The sequence below is a fragment of the Melospiza georgiana genome, chromosome 14 (assembly GCF_028018845.1).
Source record: "Melospiza georgiana isolate bMelGeo1 chromosome 14, bMelGeo1.pri, whole genome shotgun sequence".
Taxonomy (NCBI): Eukaryota; Metazoa; Chordata; class Aves; order Passeriformes; family Passerellidae; genus Melospiza; species Melospiza georgiana.
Genome location: NC_080443.1, coordinates 13550195 through 13572387, shown reverse-complemented (window position 1 = coordinate 13572387; position 22193 = coordinate 13550195). Strand labels below are relative to the sequence as shown.

At 48.7% G+C, this 22193-nt stretch overlaps 1 protein-coding gene across 1 annotated transcript in view; it reads right to left on the bottom strand.

The window, feature by feature from the left end:
* CFDP1 (craniofacial development protein 1) overlaps window positions 1-22193 on the bottom strand; it is a 59073-nt gene that overhangs the window by 1170 nt on the left and 35710 nt on the right. Inside the window, exon 6 of the mRNA XM_058034390.1 lies at window positions 4480-4638. Coding sequence (XP_057890373.1) covers window positions 4480-4638 — 159 coding nt within the window. The remainder of the gene's footprint in view (window positions 1-4479; window positions 4639-22193) is intronic.

Below are 22193 nucleotides of genomic sequence, written 5' to 3'. Positions count from 1 at the left end.
GATGCAGGCCAGGGGTTTCCCAGCCACAGACCACCTTCTAACCACCGAGTATTTAGTGCTGCCCCTCAGCATGGCACCTGAGTGCTGCAAGGAAGAAGGCACGCCTAGGCCTGGAAAAGCACCTTGCTTCTCATTAATGGCATGCAGCTGAATTTTAATGTAGTTCACTGCAAAACCTTGCCATAGACAGCCCGGGGCTGTGCTACTAATTAACCTAGAGAAGGAGTGAAATTGCAATTCAAAACAGGAGCTGTAACTGAATCATCACAATTGTTTTGCATTCGTTCCAGGGTGACAATCACTGGACTGCCATGACAAGGTCATTAAACTTGTGAGGGGAATCACTGAATTTGGCTGTTCTGTTGGTCACTGCTTTTCCTGCTCACCAGAGCAGCCTACTGCTTGAAAGCAAGAGCAAAGCCTAAGGGAAGATGAGCATCTCAGGCTCTGCAGGTTTTCCAGGCTGCTGGATGGTGTGCATGAAAGTGCCCAAGGCCCACATGGGAAGGTTAAAGGCCTCTCCTACCAGTGGTCTCTCTGAGACAGATGAACATTTGGTGATGAGGTCCCTGCAAGGTCAGGCTGAATGGGGCTCTAAGCAATCTGATCTAGATAAAGAATTCCTGCTCACTGCTGGGGGTTGAATTAGCTGCCCCTTAAAGGTCCTTTCCAACCTGAACCATTCCGTGATTCTGCAATTCTTTATGCTACAGCTATCGAACGTGTACTGAATGTGTCCCCAGCAGGGAGCCTCTGCCCTTGCTGCAAGGGACAGCCCTGACTCTTCCTGCCCACCCAGTCATCACTGGAAATGAATTAATCCAGATTCATTTCAGTGAGTGATTCCCCCAAGCGGGTGAACAGCCCCATGTGTCCCTGCTGCCACCCACTCCCATCTCAGCTCCAGCCCTTCTCGTGCTGACACAAGTGGGTCAGCTCATCTCCGCCGGCAGCGAGGGGCAGGGACCAGCACAGTGCAATGCAGGCCAGGAGCTGGCTGGGAGGAGGTGTTTGTGTGGCCCCTGCCCCTCAGTGTTGGAGGAGGGCTGTGCACTGAGGCCCCCTCCCCAGAGTGGCTCAGGAAAGGCAGGCAGGCGAGTGTCGCTTCCCTTCATCCCTGTGAGCAGGGAGGCTCCTGGGGCTGGGCCCAGAGAGGCACAGGAAGGAAGCTGAGGGGTCACACTGTATGTGCTCAGTGTCACTACTGGGTGTGTGGTTTCTCTCCCCCTCCACTGCTGAACACCAGCCACAACCCCAGCTGGGACAACAAGGACAGGAGGTACTGATGCTCATCTGGGAACACCCCAATGGCCTGGGCAGCAACAGCCCAACCTACTGAATCCAAAGCTCTTTTGGCTCCTCTGGGACACCCATCTATCAAGGGGTCAGTCTCTTTCTTCTCCTCTTCCCCCTGGCTGCTGTGCCTCTCTGGTGGGCAGGGCCTGCCTCCTGGGGGACTGATATGGATCACGAACCAGGAATGCGGTCTCACAGCCGCAGCCAGTGCTGCACGGAGGAGAAACTGCCACCGACGTCATCCCATGGCATTGTCCTTGGCTGGCCACAGAAAAGTGCTCCAGGCAGCAGAGCAGACCCCCAGGCACTACCTGGGCATACACTGGGGCTGGTGGGGCCTGGCTGGTTGTGCTGCAGGCACACAGGGGCTGGAGGTGCACACAGACGTGAGCAGGGGGGCTGCAGGGCCAGCACAAGCCCCTCCATGCTCTGAAGCCTGTGCTGGAGCTGCAGCTCTCTCTGTGCTCAGCCAGCTCTGTGCAGACAACACCAAGGCACCACCAAGCACGGTGCAAAGTGCACGAGTGAGGCACAAACACCCGTCCTGTGCTTGTCTAAACAACCTTTGCTACCTGAATCAATAGCTCCTGTAAATCATCAACCCGCCTGGAAACGGGGCAGCTGTGATCCACAGCAGAGCAAAGTAAACCCACTGGGAGGGAGCAAGGCTGTCTCTGCTAACGAGGGCAGCTGCAAGCTGCTCTGGGGAGGGTCCTTGGTGCTGCCTGTCCCCTGTCAGTCACCATCAGTCACCCGGTGCAGCAGTGCTGGGGCCGGCTGCTCCCCCATGGGGCTGCCCTACAAAGGTGGCCCAATTAAGAGGCCACTACACATTTCCATTTATAAAGCACATCGGAGAGATGAACAGCAAAGGGGATAGCTTCCTCTGCTCCTTACTGCAGCCCCTCCTGTCAAATGCAGGACAGGCCCTCAGGACTTGATACAGCCAGGCTGTAAAAGCCCAGATTCTACTCCTAAGGAAATGCAAATCCGTGGATGGGGCTGGGGGTACAAGGGGTGGAAAATCAGAGGCAAGGGAGGACAGGCAAGGGGATAGCACATGTACCCTCTGTCTCAGGAATTCTAGGCCCAGGCTGTGGCTGGCTGATAACTGGCACTGGCAGCAGAAAGATGCCACAACCCCACTGCTCCCCTGGTTGCTGTGTTCTGGTGTGGCTGCTGGAGAAGGGCCAGGGAGGTGCGAGGAGCTCTGGGCTGCAGCAGCTTCCACAGGGTTAGCACAATAAAGGAATTCAGCCTGTCTTCTCTCCTGAGCAAAAAGTAACGCTTCCTGCCTTCCTTGAGACACGCATAGACCATCTCTGAAAGTGCACAGGATGTGTGGCACTGAGCAAACATCTCCAGGAGTGGGCTGCAGCTCTCCTTGCCAGGCAGACATCTACAATCACACAGCAGGACACGTGGGGAGCAGAGGTTTCTAACAGCACCAGGGATTAAAGGCGGCGCCTGCTCTCGCCTGCCTGGGTTGAAGGGTTAACAACAGCTCATTACAATTTTTATAGAGATGTGTAAATGATTGCCCACTGAAGGGTGAGCACGGCTGACATTATTAAAGGAGAAGAGGCAGCTGCAGAAGGGACAACAGGCTCCTGTGAAATGACCTGGGGCCGGCAGCAGCTGTGTCTGTGTGACCTGCCCCCCAGGCGAGATGGCTGCTCTGGGAGGGCACTGCACCCTTCACACCGAGGTGGTCTGTAGGCAGAAATGCAGAGGGCTGTGCCTCCATCGGTGCTCCTCCCTTCTCCCTTTACCTTGAAGGTGGAAGTAATTCCTAGTGAGCAGATACTTGGTTGATCCCCTCACACTGCATGCTTCACTAGTGTAAACATATTCACAAGGAGTGTCTAAAGTTATCCTGGCATTATGTTTCTCATTTGTTTAATGACAAAAACCGCTTGCCAAGAGCTCAGCAGATTTTCTAGCCTGGGATGTGACAGGCAGCAAAACCCAAAGCCGTCCAAGATTAAAGATGCTCTTAAAATTGCTGCTCTGCTTTGCTCATCTTTTCCATGTGCTGATCCCTTCTTTAGCCTTCAAGGACCATCACGTGATGAAGGTTTGCCAGGCATGAAGAGCAAGCTGTCCTGCTTGGATGGGCTGGGAAAGGAAACAGCACTGGCCAAGAACAGCTGACATACTGGGTTTGGGCACACAAGAGATGACACAAACACTGCTCTGCCACACCTGTATGTGGTGTAAATCATGCACCTCCCTGGACTTCAGGGATCTCAGAGGAACAGCTGCTCCTCTGCAGCACTCCTACTGAATTGCTCTACTTTTTCAAGGGCATGCATTTATTTCATGACCAGAAACAGATCAGGAGAGATTTGATGGAGAAGGCGTGTTTGTGGAAGGGTGCAAGACCAAACTGAAAATATCTATTTGATAGTTTGACAGTTATAAAATATCTGTTTAAAACAGAAAATCCAATCTGTTGGAATGCAGAAGCTTTGAGTTCTTCCAGTAAAAGAACAGCTTATAATAAAATGTACATTTTACGAGCTGTCCACTAAGTTGGTTATGTTTTCCCAGAGCTTAGCAAAGCACTTGTAGTGGAAATGCTGCTTCTGATCTCATTATCACTCCCTGCAGTGCGTGTTATTAACTTTCTGCTTTATTTACAGCATCACCATTTACTTTTATGATACTTCCATTAACTTCATTGGAGTGAACATTGCTTGATGCACACAACCAACGCCCAGCGCTGCCATAATCTCTGACGCACCTTGCCAGCTGCTCTGGGTTTACACAAATCTTTATGCTGGAGGAAAGAGGACAGATACAGCTGAAATGTGTGATTTGAAGGACAGAACAAAACCCTCCCAAACTGAAAAAAGAAAACAGGACAAAGGCAATTGTGCTTCCTCATGGAGGGACTGCATTAGACCAGTTCATGATCTGTGCCACAAGCAGAAGAGATGACAAAGCCAGACATTGGCTGGACTTAGAGAACTCACAAGGTTGTTAGCAGAGAGTGACAGGTGTTTGCAGACTTACCTGTCTCCTTGTGATGCCTACAGCAGCTACTGGCTTTATGTATCCCTAGAATAAATCCTTAAGAGACCCCATGGGTTTTTGAACTCTGCAGCCAGCAATGGGCATCCCACATGTAACGGAAGTGATGGGAAATTCTGGACTGCTAGTAGGTAAAGCCCCTCTTACCCATCTTTCCCTCGGTTATGGATTGCCAGCTCCTCCACAATCCCCTCCTCCTCCTTGAAGTTCTCCCAGTCCAGTTTAGATTTCTCCAGTGTGCTCATCTTCTGCTTTTTGGCACCGATCTTCCCCAGGAGGCTGCTCATGCCGCTTGGCCTCTTCACCCTGATGGAGATTAAGGAGCAAATGTTGGTTAAATGCAGGGAGATGGCAATTAAAAACAGAGCTGAGGGTGGTGGCCTCGATGGTGGCACAGATGGCCACCAACTCCAGGCAGCCTGCAGGCGGCCAGGTCACGCTTCCTGCAGATCCCGCTCTGCCGTTCCCCGGGAAGCAGCAGAGTTCATTACACACATATCTCAAGTGCTTGGTTTTTGTGAAAGGGCTTTTTCATTTATCTTCTTAAGAGAACAGAGAGCTTTCAGGCCAAAAGAGATCATTAAATCATCTAGTTTGACCCCTTGTATACACCAGGCCAAGCCATTCCACTGATCACCTCTGTGCTAAGTCTGTTTCTTTGTTTTCAGTTAAAGTGTTGTTTTCTGGAAGGCATCCAGCCTCAGTGCGTCACTAGTGCTGACAACATATCCAGGAATTAACCATTTACTTGGTACTAATGCTTGATTTTCTCTAGTTTTAGTTTCTGGTTCCTGCTTCTTACTCTAAATCCAAGAACGCTCTGGTCTCCAGGCAAGTCTCATTAGTGACGTACTTGTACACCACTAATGAACTCACAACTGAATTATTTTTATGCAAACAGATAGAGTTCCTTATGCCTCTCACTGAAATGCATTTTGCCCCAGCCCATACGTCACTTAAAACGTTTTGTCCCCCTGCTTACATTTCAGTGCTCTTTGAAGATGGGAGCACAGAACTGCCTATAACTCCCACCCTTCTGATTTGTTTCTGTCCAAGCACCACCTAAATAATCCTGTTAGCTGCACACTGAGTCCCAGTGCACGTGCACTGTGATCCCATACCATCTCCTGGGTCCCTGTTTGGCAGGAAGACCACTTTGGCCTTTCATCCCTTGTTCTTAGAGGAGTGAAATCCCACCCGTGTGGTGGGGCCCCTCAGTCTCCCCTTTATGCTGGGAAATGCACACACAGGGGCTCAGGTCAGCCAAGCTGCCCTCTAAGGAAGACAATTCTCAGGGATAGGAACCCATTAAACAAACTTGTATTAACCCTTCTCAACCCTGCCCAGGAATGGGGGGCAAACAGCATCCCATTGAACTCGTGTTTACACACATTCCAGAGATAACTTCAGGTCTGCAGGGCCTTTGCCTCTGCAAGAAGCCAGAGAGGAAATTACTCTCGTTCCTGAGAGATGAAGGAATTTGGGAAGGGGGGCCCAAGGAAGGCAGCCAGGTGAGCATGGCAAATTGCTCTCCATCAGTGCTCTCTGAGCACACTCCTGCCCAGGGGTAGCCGTTCTTGGGAACGCATCCAAAGTTGTCCTTATCGGATCATTAGCATGGTTTATGCTTCCGTAATTTGCAAGTCTCTAAAGGAAAATAATTCTGAAGCTTATATGGAATTAAATCAAAGAAAATGACAACTCTGTAAGCCTCAGCCAGAAGACTCTCAATGAAAGAATGGCTGGCTAGAGTCACTTGGGGTTGCAGCTTCCTGACAGAGATATATTTGGGATTAAGGACATCTTGGCAGGCTCCATAGCAACTGGACAAGGCTGCCTGCCCCTCCTCAATACCAGCCAGAGGAGCAGAAATGTCCTAGGACCTGGCCCTCTTATTTCCTTCAGTCCCTGCCCATGGCTGGAGCCCAGCCCAAGAGCCAGCAGTTGTTCACTCTGGGGGGACACAGAACAAGCTGGATCTCTCTGATTCGCCTTTATCCCTGAACATCTCATCAAGATGTCTACACCTTCACACCATGATCACACAACAAAACCTTGATCCAATGCTTAATTCTCCCTTACTTTTCAAGGCATGATGGCTCCAGGTATCCTGATCTGCAGGTAGCAGGGAAGTGGTGTAAGGGGGCAAAATGGGCAAAGATGTTCCCAGCAGAAGAAAAAATTGGAGACACTTGGTTCCCACATTTGGCTTTCCAGGACTACACAAGCCTTGCTCAACCACAAAACTCAGTATCAGATGTGTGTTCAAGATGTGAGGGAGTCAGAGGAAAGGAGATATGACAAAGAATAAGGATGAACCAAATAAAATACTAGGCAAGCCTCCCCCATGGCATTCCCTGCTGCACAGTGGCCTGGAAAGCAGAGCCACAGAGGTTGTGCACAGCAGTTCCTTAAGCTGCACTGGGAAGCCTTAAAGATGCCCTGAAACAGCTCTAGGCTGATCCAGATGGCAAAGCTCCTCTGCCCCAAGCCTGGCAGGCAGAAGGTGTTTAAATTAACACAAGGTATTCAATAACACATTTCTCTGAATACACTTAAATTTCCAGACACACTTCGGCTTAAGATTTTCCTACCTTTGAAGTGGGAAAAGCAGGGATGTAGAAATGGAGGGTGTTGTCCCTTGTCCCTAGATTTCTCCTGAATGTTTTTTTGGGGCAAAAAGCCCCAGTGACTCAAGAGCCATCTCACCTACCCAAGGACACTCACAGCTCATCTGCATCCACTGACCTTTTCATGGGTGGAACTCCACAGTCACTGTCACTTGAAATACAGACAGGTCTGACTGCAAAGGACACAGCACACACCTGGAAAAACCCAACTGAAAGTTCTGGGATCTTTCCTCTGCCCTGCAGAGTGACGAGCAGGCTCAGGGGCAGGCTCACATATGCTGGGGCTGATCCCTTGTGGCTGAACCTCGGTCAGCTGCTGCCAGGGAAGGGCTGAGCTGGGACAGGGGCCAGTGAGCCAAGCTGGGCTGCTGAACTCGTCTCTGCATGAAACACACACTGGGACCTGCTGGCAGGCCACTGCTGTCCCCAAACCACACTGGGGGAGAGACGGAGGGAAGGGAACCAAAGGCAAGATGGTTCATGGCCAGAGGTGGAAGAAGAAGGGGTGCTGGCTTCAGGGAGCAGGAGCTGCAAATCAGATGAGAGCTGCTTACGATGTATCTTCTCTTCCATGGCAACTTCTGGCATAAATTAATAACATCTGGATGCATACATCCATCTGTAATGGAGCTCAAGGCCTCTGTATGTCCTCTTGGCCATGGATCTTTGGAATATTGCTTAAAACATATAATTCACCCCTTATTTGAAGCTACAGAGTCTGGGCTATGATATGGACCTCCATCAAGGGCATCCAGATAATCACAAGAATACTCACAAGTCAACAGCTCCTTCAAGGCAAGGGAACATGACAAAAAAGGGCAAGCTATGTTGCACCCTTGTGTTGATGACTACTCCAGAAATATTATCAATATCCAATGTCAGTCCCATGCTGGATAACCTGGTTCTGCTCCTGTCTGGACAATTCTGTGCTGCTGCAGCAGGACCAAGCCTGGGCCAGGCAATGGGGCCAGGCACAGGCTGAAGGACATGTTTGAGTCTGCTGCTGAGTCTTCATTCCATGCTGAGCCTTTTATCACCCTGAACAAATCCAGCAAACCTGGGGGTGGGAATTCCTAAGCTTGTGCCAAAATGAAGTAAATGAGAAACATTAAAGTCCAATTAAAAACTTGCTTGGCCTTAAATGCCTCATCTGTTTAAAAAGCAAGTAAAGGGGCCTGATTAATTGCATTCAGTGCCAACAAGAGGAATTATTACCCTTTTTGTACTCATTAAGGGTATCTGCTGTGGCATCTTTAATCACTAAGGCATTTAAAAGAGAGAAAGTAATTTGCTAAGACATAATGGATCCCAGGGATGAGGATCAGGACAATCGCCTATTTAGGACACAAAGACATGCTCTGAATTTTCACAATTAAAAAGCACAGCCAAAGTCTGCCCCTGAACCAGCAAAAAAAAAAAAAAAAAAAAGAAAAAGAAGGCTGAGGAGCTCTGCCTTGGTGGGGGGATTCCCCTGCAGGACAAGGACTGTGCCTGTGCCTCATCTGGCATGGTCCTACACAGGGACAAGCAGCAAGCCATGGGCTCCCTTGCTGACCCACTCTAGGTGAACACACTCTGTGTCCCTGTCCTTAACAGTAATGCTTTCCCCCATCTTGGTGCAAGCCTGCAGCTGAAAAGACTTGGAAAATTGCTGCTATAGCAGTGATAAAGTGTCACTGCCACAGGTAATCCCTGATGTCTTGTAACATGCTCAGCAGTGGCTGGGAAATGTATGCCTGTTTACTGGAGGTGGACTTCATCACAAGCTTCAGAAAATAATCTTCCAGCAATTGGGAACCTGGCTACAAAGGCCTCAGAGTGCATCCCACCAGCCAAAGCAGGATGAGTTCCTCTCCCACCCACCCAGACATGGGTGCTCTGAAGGTCCCCTGACACCAACCCCACACTCACTGAGGTTTCAGTAACTCTTCCCCAATGACTAAATTTCCTTGCTCAGCCTATGACTCCATATCTTCTTCCTGGTAGCTACTAAGAACAGATCACTGCCTCACTTCTTGCAGCAGCCTTTTATGTCTTTGAAAGCTTTTCATATTGCTCCCCCTCCAGCTTGCTCCTTCCTAGACTAAACAATCCCAGGTCCTCTCAAGCTTTTCTCATTCCTCATGGCTTCCAGCCCTCTGACCACTTTCACCACTCTCCACGGACTCAGCTATTGGCCCTTCATTCCTCAAAATGCAGCATCCAAAACAGGAATAGCATGAGTGATGGGTTCACCAGCACTGGGAGCAGGGGAATGGCTCAGATGCTTGGGAAGCACGCAGCTCCTTACACGGCCCCTGTGACGTGTGCCTTCCTCACAACCATGTGACAGCAGTGACTCATGTTGAACCTGTGATTCACTCAGATATCTGTCTGCTCCACTGCTGCCAAGCCACTTTCTTCCTCCATCCATGCAGAACATTCCTGCTGTCCAGAGCTCTGTGCTGCTCCTCCTGTTTGCCCTCACATCTCCCCTGACACAGTGATCTCGGATGCCTGAGCACTGAGCAGCATGTCAGATGACACCCTCAGGACAGGGTGCTGGCAAGTAGATGCCACCAAGTGCAGAAAGATGGCATCTCAAGCCCCAAAGCCCTGAAACCACCATCCTGACCAACCAGCCCTGGCTCTCCAGCTGTCCCTCTCCTTCCTCCCCTCCCTTCCTCACTGGAACTTGTGATATTTCCTTGCAGCACAGCAATGGCAGATCTGTTCCTGTCACCCCAAGTGCTTGGATGGCAGAGATTCAGGTGAGAAACTCGCCCAGTCAGCAAAGAGAGGATTTTGGACATTGTAGTATCTCTTCCTTCCACAATCTGCTGTAAAGCTGAATAGTTTCCTTAAGTGCAGGAAATGGTTCTCATGCAAACTAACCACAGCTGGGCAACTGATGCAGCCAGTAAATACTTTCATTTTAATAAAGTGGAAGATTCCTGCCCAGAGCACCATGCCCTGCTGTCCTTCCTTGTGTGTGTAAGGGTAGGAGAGGCACTGCATGAGAGGGGTGCATGCAGAGACCTGGCTGGGCCCATGTGCCAGCTCTGCTCTTCACTCCAGGCCATCTTTCTCCACAGAGGAGTCAAAATTGGTGTTACAGAAACAAGGAACACGAGGGGCACATCAGGAAGGCAAGAGCAGTGCCACCTGCTCCTTAAGGTCAGGATGGTCTGGCTGGATGGGGCAGACAGCAGCACAATGACAGTGCCTGGTATTGCCAGCTTGCAGAAGCCTTCCCTAGAATGACAAAACAGGTCTTGTTCTTCACCTAAAAGTGATCAGCTCTTCTCATCCCAACTCCACATAACCAGCCAAGGACAAGAAGTCTTCCAGGAAAAACCCAACTGCATTTCTACTTTCTCTCCCTGCCCCTACTTGGCATTGTTTCCCCAGACAAGCTCTCGGGTGGATGCAGAGAGCAACTTGGCTTGTTCTCAGCTCTGCCTGTCACAACAGATACTTAAAAAAGCAAACAAGAAAGCCTCTTTAACACCAAACAAACAAACACTGAAATCCCAGGTGGAAAAAACCAGAAAGCGAGGAAGAGATGAAGATAAAAGCAGGGTGGATGGTGCTGGAGGGTTGGCAATGATCCTGGCTGGAGGGCACTGCCCAAGGCAGGCTGGCAGGGAGAGGACTGATGGATTCCCACCACCCAGCCAGGGTGGCACAGCCCAAGGAACTCACTGCCAACCCAGTGGTGCCTGTCCATATGCTCCACTTGCTGAGCTGGTAGCAGGTACCCAGCATTTCCACCCTCATCACCCACAAACTGAGCCAAGGAACCTGCCTGAAGTGCTCTGGAGTAGTGGGGATTTCTGACACTGGGCTGCATCTCTGTGTGAGGCTCTGGAGTAGTGATGATTTCTGACACTGGGCTGTATCTCTGTGTGAGGCCCATCAAACTTCTGCACTCTGAAGAGTAACACAGACCAAGCCACTATGGAAAAGCAGCCAAAACCCACTGAGTACTGCTACAGTACTGCTACAGTACAGCAGAGCAGGCAGCTGTGTCCAAAGGCATCAAGAGATGCAAGTGCAGTGGGAAAATGGGAATTACTCTGCCTGTGATCCTGTCAGCAGACCAAAACTTCTGCTGCATGGAGGGCTTCACTGACAGGAGTGAACTCCTGGTGAAATGCTCTGAGCACACACCTACAAAAGGAGCATGGTCTGACTGTAGCAGACCAAGTACTTATAAGGAACAAGGAAATGGGAGTTTTAACTCGAGTTGATAGTGTGAGTTAACTTTTCTCAGGCTTTTGTTCTGGCTTGCCAACCCAGGCTAACCCCAAGTTGCTTTGTCATCACTGCTTTTGCAATCTCGAGAGCTAAGCTGAGCCCCAGGTCCTTTCTGATTTCTAATGTTACCCCACACTCCCTGAGACCTCAGAGAGCCTCGTGGTGGAGACCCCTACACAAACAGTGATGTTCACAGCTTCTTCCTACTCATAGGAAGTATCTGACACTGGCTCCATTGAGCCAAGGAGGTAATCCCTGAGGAGGAGCACAACTAAAGCACATTTATGCTTAAATAGCAATGTGACAGACAGACAGAAATGTGACAGACAGACAGAAGAGGAGGTCTAACCTCTACTTCCCCCAGCCAGGTTCTATGCTGAAAAGTGTAAGATGGGGATAAAAGGCACCATGAGGCAGGGACAGTCAGAGCACTCCATCCCAGCAATCGAAGCCTGGATGAGATGATGCATTTTCCATCAGCCTGGAGAGGCCAGGGCAGATGTGACAATAAAAGCCCACGTGATGTTGCCCTGGTGAGGGCTGCTGCAGGCAGTAGCACAGCTTGCCATGGGCACAGTTGATTCTGGATCTATTTGTGTCTAAATATAGTCAGTGGGGGAACAAAGATTTGTCACAGGGGAAAAAACCATGTCATTCCCAAATCCCAGCAACAGCAGCAAGCATTGCCTGACAAAGGGCAGTGCTCCAGTATTCCAGGTTTATTGCTGGATTTGTTATTAAGCCAGCACAGTGAGTTTAGGAGTGACTTTAGAAGTTGTGCAATGCTACTCTGGCAGAGTAAAGAGGGAAATAAGTGTCATGGAACCAGCTTTTGAACAGCAAAACTGACACAGCAGCTGGTGAAGGGGCTTGCAGAGCACCACGACATCGGCTGCCAGCAGATACCAGTCAGTGACTTCCTTTCTAGTGCACTCTCCAAGATACAGAAATACTCCATCCTATCTTCATGTCATGGGCTGCACTGGATAGGCCTTTCTGAAGTGCAAAGCTGGAAAAAGAGATCTAAGAGCTTCCTTGCTCCAAAACAGGACAGCACCTTATTCTCCAGTCCACTTCCCAAACTGGGGGATAACCCAGGTGTAAATACACATAATACTGAACACATGAACAGTTATTCCAGGAATAATACCAGTGTTGGGTCTCCATGTATAGTAAGAGGCAAGGTTGCTGAGCAGGGCAGAGATGGGATGTTCTAGCTCAGGAATGTCAGAGAGCAGCAGCAATATTACAGCTCTGCTAGAGCTGGCCTTTCCTTAGGCAGATCCCATTCTGTGGCACCCAGGTCTGCACCCATTTCTCTGGAGGGCCTGGAGTCTCATTTTACAGGCTCTGGAGGATGTGTTCATCAAAAAGCACCTCAGTTCTTGGGGAGCTGACTGGCTCAGGCAGAGCCCCTGACCCACAGGTTCCCTTATCAGCAGGAAGGGCTCATTAGGGATTGGACCAGGGTTTCCTGCTCAGGACCAAACCCTTTGTAAATGGACTGCTGCCATGGAGAACCCACTTCCTAACAGCCAGAGGAAGCAAAATATTTCCCTTGGGTCTTTAAGACAAAGTTGCTATGGGGTGGATGTCAACAAAGTAAAGTTGCACTTGTGGAGCTGGGCAGCACTCAGCCATGCACAGGCTGTTACTGCAGGATAAAGCTGCCCCCACAGCATCCCTGCCTGCCCCAGAGCCAGGGACAATTCAGAGCAGCATAAGGCCCTCTCTGTACCAGTGGAACTGCAGCTGCCCTCTGGGCTGTACTGGCAGAACTATTTTAGCAAAAACAAAATCTCGCACCCTCCTAATCAGTGTGACATTGTGTGGAGCCCAGGGCTCGCTCTGGCTCCCCTCCAGCCTGGAGCACAGACAGAGGCTGTTTCAGCAGCAGGGCAGCCAATTATATTACAATATCTGTGCATGGAGTTCAACAGGAGCTTAATTGAAAGAGCTGCAGCACTGAAATGCCTTCTGATGCTATGAAGACGTGAAGGACTCCAGGATTATCCGGCACTAACCAGCCCTGTGTGATGCTCACTGACGGGTAAGGACCTGTAACTGGGGCTTGGTCTGCAGCCAGAGCTACACCCCTGTTACACACAGCACTGCAGCTGCAGCCAAATGCTGATGGAGCTGCCCCTTCCCAGCTGGGAGCTGCAGTCACCCCTCAGGAGAGCTCTCCTCCACCCAGGGCATCCACACAAGGCAAACCAGACCTGCTCCTGCCACTGAAGGACTGCATACATGCACCAGAACCACCAAACTGTTCCCACATGGACTACATTGAATTTGCAAAGCACTGCTTGTAGTAATTAATTTTACTGAAAAAATCTCACGCATGTTCTTCATGTATATTTTACAATCCTCTTAAATTCATCAAATGTTTAGGGATAATAAATGTGTCAGTTTCAGATGGAATTTGCTACACCAGCACAGAATCAGTGCACCTACCCCATTCCAAGGTGGGGGGCTACATTTGATTTTGTATCTAAGTGCTGCCACTGAGCAAGAAAAGCCTCTTATAAAGCTCCAACAGTCCACACTGTGTGGGAAATGCGCAGGGCTGGGGGAGGAAGGTGTCCTGCTTCTGCCATTCTCACTTCTGACCCAATGGACAGAAATCAGCAGAAATGCACACATACTCAATTTGCCAGTGAGCTTACACTCCTATGTGGCTGTGAGGCATCTCACACCCAACAGCAGGTAAGAGCGAAAAATAAAAGTGAGAGGGCAGGATGTGTTTGGTACTCAGGGCCAACAGGTTGATGACTAGAAGCTGTCAGAAGCTACTGCAGGCAGTGTCTGTGGCACACAGCATACTTGCTGGGCTCCAACCTGGGTCACACACTGAAGTATTTTAGAGTAACACCCTGCATTACGCCCATATTTAGCCATGCAAATAAGAGTGACTTGACTTTCAAACACTTGCAGCTCTGACTGACTTCACTGGGTTCAGTTGAGACGTTTCAAATAAAAGAGTAACGACCTCAACTTTGGGCTGGGATCAAGCACAGGCCATTTTAATCTTAAAAGGCATTTGTTTGAGAATATTCTGAGCTGCTAGAACCAACAGCACTGAAGTTATTTCACCATGCAACCTTAAAAATGTTGACAGCTTTGTCTGCAAAACGACATGGATTAACTGGTGACCAATCCTTAAAAAAAGAATAGTTAGAAAAAAACTGCTGGCAAAGAGAGAAGTTCTTCCTCTCTTCAGAGGCTCACTCCTTCCCTCTTTGTCTAACAGCAGATCTTTTGTTCAAGACTTCAGCTGCAAGCAGCCCCGAGGTACACAGGGAATGTCTTGGTTATGACAAGCTCTGCACACTGGTGCACAGACTTGGTTTTAATCAGCAGAGAAACCCCCCCAAATCAGGCCTAAGAAGTCCTGCTAATGGAATTGTTCCAGTGCTAAAAGGATTTCAAAGTGAATGAGTGTGGATGGCGGAGCAGCTGGTGTGACTCTCAGGTTGCTCTTTACAGTGCAGTGTGCCATGCAAGGAGGATCCAACGCCCCAACCACCCTTGAGAAAACAACCCCAGTGTCCCCCAGCACTGCAGAGTCCTGTGTCTGTCCCTGTGGCTCCCAGACAGCCTTAGTGTTTAGTCCTGGCTAGCCTCCCACTGTATCAGATCAATGCTTTGATCAAAGTGAGGTGAGAATGGCAGGACAGAGGCAGGGAGGGACCCCCTCCTAGCCCAGCAATAATCTGACAGCTTTAAGAATAGATCTGATTAAAACAAACACACTGCCTTCCACTGGCAAATATTCACAAAGCTCAGCAGCCTAGGAGAGGGGAAAGTTCCCAGGAAATTAAGTGAGGGTGAAGGAGAATCAGGGCTGCACAGCACAAATGCATCACACAACAAGCAAGGAGCCAGAGCCCAGTGGAGCAGCTGCTTTGCAGGGCTGTGCAAGTTAACCAAGAGATAAATACAATCTGTTATCTTATCCACTGAAAAGCCTGGCCTGGCAGCATGTGGGACTTTGGGGGACCATAAATGTTTGGGCACTACTACAAGCAGCCATAAAACATAAATGAGGGTTTCACCACATTTAATTGCTTTTGGGAAGGGTAATATCACTGGGGCATCCATCACAATTACCTTCTCCTGTTCCAGCCCGGATTAAGAGCTGGCCCAATGATCCAGATCGAAGAGGGTATTCTGGGGGTAAGGAAAGAAGAGAAATACCCTAAAAGCTTTAAAGATGTTTGCTATATAAAACATGATGTCCAGCCAGGAGAGAACAGACAATAGAAAGTCAGCTGATGAAAGGATGTGTTCTTCTTCTCAACAAGAACTTTCTCTATTGATTCAACAACTTTGTAAGGCTGCAGAAAAGCTTAGTAATGAACCAGAGGACAGTGCAGAGAGCCCAGAATGTACGTAAGAGGAAAAACTAAGATTATGCTGTTTTTCTTCCAGGGCTTGACTGAAGTGTTTTAAATGTCTGAGGCTGGCAAGGCCAGCTCCCAGTGCCTTTTGGCTTTGGCAGCATTCACTTGGAAGAGCTGCCCTTCCTCTTCCCAGGGACCCACCTCACTGGGAATAGATTTCAAGTCTCCAGAGGAAGAAAATGGAAACAGCTGACTTCTCCCAGCCACAAGATCAGTTGTCACCTTCCAGCTGGAGGCAGGCAGAGGGGTAAGCACAAGGCTTTCCTCCCACCCACACAAAGCTGCAGGCTCCCAAACAGATTTTGCAGCTAACATCCACCTACCAAAATCTGCTCAGAAAGCCAAAGATCCTCTTGAACATGAGGACTGCAACCTGGCAAGGCTCCCACTACCTCCAGCAGCCTCGTGCAGAGGGGCTGGCAGGGCCAGGCCTTTCATGACACATCATCTCTGGAATTCACTGCTGAGTGTCCCACAGCCTCTGCTTGGTACAAAGCCAGAGCTGCTTCTCAAATCCTTTGTGTCCTACCAGCTGTTGAGGGCAAACCAGCAAGGCACACATCCACCCAGAGAGGAGACAAGACCAGTGGACTGTTGATGAATGAACACAACAATGCTTCAAAAAACTCACTTCCCTGTTGGAGGGAACAGGTCCAGCTCCTGGCTGTCCTACAGGAGCCTGCATGACCCCAAAAAGGCCTTTAGTCCCCTTGTAGCAAAACTTTTGTCTCAGGAGGCAGAGAGGCATGCAGCAGCACTGAGCAAGGCAGGCAGGTTGCCAGCTGAGGACTCAAACTCCTTGAGGGAACTGTAACAGTTACGTGGTAAATGCATTAACCATGGGAACAGCTTCCCAAAGGATGTGGTGGATCCCAAATTGTAAGTCTTTCCATTGTGAGTGGATGCCTCTTTCAGAAATGCAGGCTGCAGTTCAACCACAAGTGCTCACAAGGAGCTCTCAGGAAAATGCCATGACCCCAGAAAAGGCAGGGTACCCAGGCAGGCACTTTGAACCCCAAGCACCTAACCTACGAGATTCCTGCCCTTTGCACTGTGCCATGGAAATTCAAGCCATTTCTTGGCTATGATCCTTCTCCATGTCTGTGTCCAGCCCAGTTCTCAGCTCTTTCTGTTATCTGCTCCGGGATAGCAAAATTTCCTTTGACCCAACTTACTGAGCAAACCTCTGAACCCTGTCACCCTCTCTAGCAGGTTTTGTTTCCTTGTTTTTCAGTCACAACCAGATCTCCTAGTGAAAGTTTCTCTGCCTCACAGCTTGAGATTCTGTTCCCCCAGCACCAGTTCCTTGGCAAAACTCCCAGATAAGGACGAGTGAAAGCCTTCACAGCACCCAGTGACCCACACTGCTGGAGTCAGGTCGTTCACCATTCTGCCTGCTCCCAGTTCCTGGAGAGCAGTCCTTGGCAAGAGAGACTCATAGCATAATTCCTCATTTTCTTTAACTTCATCTGTGACAACTGCATCAAGGGACAAGGCTGTCACACTCTGCCTAGGAGCTACTTTGGGATATCCCTAACCTGGCACTGCAGTGTGCTCACTGATGTTAAGCACCCAGTTGTGTCTGTATTCTGAGTACCCTCCTGTCAAACCAGATTCCTCTAGCTGCTCAAAACATTTGATGATTTCCAGCAGAGAATCTGCCTATGAACATTTTGAAGTAGCACTTCAGAGGCTACTGTCAGCAAAGGGGGAGAAAAATAAATTTCAAGGGGAAGGAGAGGGAGATGCTTTGCCCTGCTCCTGACTTCGTGCTGCTGGGCTCTCCAGCACCAGGACCAAGCTCTGCAAACAGCCAGGTACAAGGAGGTCATGCTGAACCTCCCAGGAGACCAGCAAGAAGCAGGAAACTTTCTGCATGAACAAAAAAATTCCCTTATCTGGCTCAATCACAGTAGTATTTGGACAAAGTGTTCTTGCCCATATCTGGGCTGTAATCTGGTGTTTCAGCAGGGCTGTTTTCAGGTCTCCAGTGACACTTAGCTGATCCACATGCACCTTGGTGGAAAAGTGTTATATATAAAGTTCCTTCTTTTCTTATCTCTTGGCTTTTGAGCTTCTAGTTCTCTTCAGCCTCTATAATCAGAGATTTGAGTTTATTTATAACCATTAAAAAGCCTCCTCCACGATATCTATGCCACAGCACTTCTCCTTCTATGACTCTTTTCCTTCCACTCACAAACCTAAATCACTTCCATGGGCAGAAAAGGTAAAGCAAGGTAAAGTCCTGCCAAGGGAAGAAGCTCTCCCATTATTCTCACCCAAGAAAGTGGCACAAAGGGAAAAAGATGAGAAGTGATGGCTCACATCCCTGGGTCATGGCAGAGAGCTGGAAAAGGCTCATCTCCAGGAGGACAGAGTGCCAGAACTTCTTTTTTTAACTTAGCCAGCAGCTGCAGAATTTAAGCTTTATTAAAAGCCTATTTTGCCCTTGCTGCTGCAAAGGAAACCAACTCCCTCTTCTCCCTTCCCAAATAAAAGGCCAAAGTCTGCAGACAGACATCCTGTAGTGTCACCTTAGAAAGAGGTGCCAACCTGACTCATCTTAGTGGAACATGCATGGAGCAGTTTTACTTCAGGTTAAAACAAATGAAATGTATTGCTCCCACTACTGATCCTTGCTTTGAGGCTTTATTATGAGCAACCCAATGAACTTTCAATATTCTCTGATTACAAGTTCAAGAAAGGAAAGGCAGGGAAAACAGGCAGGCTGGATTTTGATGCTCTAGCATCCTCCATTTCACAGTCTCCCACTTTATTGCAGCACTGCTGCATGCAGGAGCCCTCTCTCCCACAGACACATGCCATGTGACAGGTCAGAAAGACATCATTTAAACAGCCTTCCTATCACACATTTTCATATAACACAAAGAAGAGATTGCTTTATTTGTCAGGTCAGAACAACAAGAGATAGAGAGCACTGAACTAGATACCACTTACTAAATATTGTTCTCCAATGGCTATTCTGAGCCTACCTCAATTTATAGATTAATCTGCTGGATCAGTAATTTAGGCTATTTGATGATTAGCATTTAGAAGTACACATTTCTGGGAAGGCTGAAAATGTGCTTGTGATTTACAAAATTACTGCAGGGTCTCTAGTGGATTATTTGTCAGAGGCAGGTGTTCAGCATTAGCCACATTCTCCCTTCTCTCCCCACATCCAGGTTTAGTATCAGCAATGAAATACCAACTGTTCCTGCAACATTTACTCTAAAACAGAAAGGCAAGTGTTAGCCTTGTCCCCCTTCTCATTTCTAGCCTGCTGCCACACAATATTAAGGCTTTAGGATGATGTATATCAACCAACTGGGGTGTGAGGGGAAATGGGACAGGAAAGCATCCAAGCAATCTGTGCCCTCCCCACACCCTGGGGAGAGCACCCAAAGCTTGCCACAACAGGGAACATTCCTCTTCTGCATCCTTGTGGAGGAGGTTGGTGCCAGCTGAACAAAACAGATTAGAAGAGGGAAAGAGCCAGTGTGCCTCTGTTTGCAGCCAGCCCCTCCTTGTGCCCAGCCCTTTCTGACTCTGACCCCAAGCTGCTGCTGTCTTTCAGGCTTGCATTGGGATTTCCCCTGGAGCCTGTCAGCAGAGCTCTTTAAAATGGCAGCTGGAATCCTCGTGAAACACCAGACCAAGCATCCTTCCTCAAACACTGAGTGCATGGGCTACAAAACCCTCCTGCAGCCTGCAGAGTCTGCAAGGCAGGCAGGGAGCATTGCTTCAGCTGGCTCTCAGCATGGCCCCTCTCAGAACACAAAGGGAAGCTCAAATCCCTCAGGGCTCAGATTTTTTCCAAACTGGGTAAACACACGCAAACATACATTATTTGCATGCACAGCAACTGGGACAAAGGATCTGTGGCCAGGTAGGTGTCTAACTGGTGGTCCAGGCATGTGGTAACATGTGTGCAATCCTAGAAATCTTGAGCTAAAAGAGACTTATCTCTAGACTGACTCTGTGCTGCTTCCAAGTCTTGCTTTGAGATTAAAAAGCAGCCTTTGTTGTTTGGACCAGTTCAGAAAAAACCCCACCCCAAAGGTTTAGTTTGTAACCCAAAACATCAGCGCCTTAATAACATAAGGTCAAAGCCCTCCAGTCATTAGGCAGATTATATTTAAAAGCCCTATGTGCAGCTGATCAGAGGCTTATTCCTTAAAGGATTGAAATGGCAAGCCAGCACACCTCAAGCAAGCAATCTTGTTTAATAGTCAATTAACAGAGATGTGCTCTTCTGAGCAAAAGATCACTGCAAACAAAAAAAATAAATGCACCATTGTCAGCTTTCCTCCACTACTGCTATTAAATCAAGGTAGGGATGCAGTTAGAAGTCACACAGCAGTTTTATTCCAATCAGGATGGTAACATTGCTTGATAATAAGCATTTTTTTAGACTAGAGGGGGATTGGATAGACTGAGAAGTCAATAACAAAACCTCAGCTTTTCAATACAAAGTCCTGTCTCTGAGCATGTAACTAAAGCAGGGCAAGACACAATCCTCCAGCAGGGTCCCCCTGCAGCTCCAGATAACAAACCCTCCATGCAGTGCCAACATCTGGGAGGAGGAAGAGCTAACTACAGGCAGATTTGCACAGTGTTGATGTATTAGTACCCTCCAAAGTACAGCAAGGGCAGGCCACCTACATCCAGCCACATGTTGGCAACCAGCAGTGCTGCAAAGCAGAGCACACACCCAAGTTTCACAGGCACACAGACATCAGTGTAACCAAGAGCACATGGGAGCTCCTCTCTAGAGCTGCCAACTCCAACGTTCAAAAGCCCAGCCAGCCTCCACACCCCCTCCAGCTGACGTTTGCTTGAGACAGGCCTTGTGGAAAAGGAACAAAATCAGAAACAGCCATCATTTGCCCCTTAGTTTCCTACTCTAGCTTAAGCAACCAGAGTGGCTGTCCTTTACTTCCAGCCATTAGAGGCAGAAACTTTCTTCTCCTTGCTCCAAAGCTGAGGTTCTTACCTGACTGCTTTCCCTCAGGACTTCAGCTTTTGAGGGAAAATTTGCCAAGTATTTGCAGACTTGGCAGTTCACTCAAAGCGAGCATCACCCCCTCCCACAATCAGTCAAATGTGACACTGGGTGACTCAATTTGCAACAAGAGGCTTGTGCTGGTTGGTTAAGAGTAGACCAGAGCTGTATCCAGCCTGGAGAGTCTAATGGAAAGGTTTATGCTGCCAAATCAGTGCTCTTCACTGAGTCCCTTTTTTAAGAGTTTTAAGAGCAGAAAGACTAAAGGGTTAAACTGCTCAAAGACTCTGAATGACTAGGTTGTGGCCACAGACTGTGTGAATGACCCTCTAAAATCCTCTGTGCTGGAAAAGGTGAAGTGCAATGTCATGCTGCAGAAAAACACAGTTACTAGTGCAACCTTCCGGGCAGCAGCAAGAGCTGCTGAAATCTGTCCATACTGGCCCAGCAGCATTCACAAAACTACAGAATTTTCACAAAACACTCTTCTGATGCAACATGAAAAACTCAGAGACATAGCAGACAGTCAATATGGAAGAGTCAATATGAAGGTACATCACATTAGGGTTCCTCCTTGTTTGTGGGTTACCACAAACATCTCTGCAGGCTGACACCTAACCTGGGCACTCCAATTTACTCTCCTGCTTTAAAGAACAGGAAGAGCTCTAAGATGCCCAAAGCCTGATAGCCAGCCTGGTGACAAAGTACAGAGAGAAACTGAACCTCACTTTCTGCTCTTATCATTGCCATGCTGACTCTGTACAAAGGGAACAAAAACAAAGCAAGACTGCCTGAATGCCCTTTCTCAGCAGCTAAGTTAAACAAGACTGATTCTGAATGGCAAAAGACTCTGAAGTTGCCACTAGAGATGATAATTTTTCAGTTTACCCTTGCCTGAATGCAGCAACAGGATGAATTCTGACAGAAGAAAAACTGACAGTTTTTGCCATTTAAATATATGCCCAAAGGCACTGCTTAGAAGTAGGATTCTTAGATTATGAACAAAAACTCCCTTCAGTTTTCTTCTCCCTCACAGCAAAATCCTACAGGAGCATCTCCCAGGTGGGGTGATGCTTACCTGAACAGACCCTGCTGTGCCCACTCCTCAGAGAACAGAGCAGATGGGAAGGTCTGCATTGGTACAGTCCCAAATAGCAACTTCACAAAGTGTTTATTTTACCTCCTTCCTCTCCTTTGAGTTGAGGCTGGCTTTCCCTGCTGCCTTCCTGACCTTGCACATTGGAGATGAAGGTGGGAAGCAGCAAGCACTTCTTTCAAACTCAGGAGCACAAAGGACTGCTGGGGCATGAGCACAGGAGCAGAGAGGCCAAAGTTACAGGTGATGGTGGCTTCTAACAGGAAAGGTGACCTGCAGGTATTAACTCTCAGGGTTAAAGCACCACAAGGAATGATGCTGCACTTCAGAAGAGGACAGACACAACCTCTCAGTCCTCCACGGGTGTGAGGCACACCCTGCAGCTCGGGGGAGAGAAGAGCAGTACACAGAGATGAAGTCACACAGCAAACTCAGAGGCAGGGCCAATGTGTACTGGCTCCTAGCTGTGCCTGGCTACAGGGTCA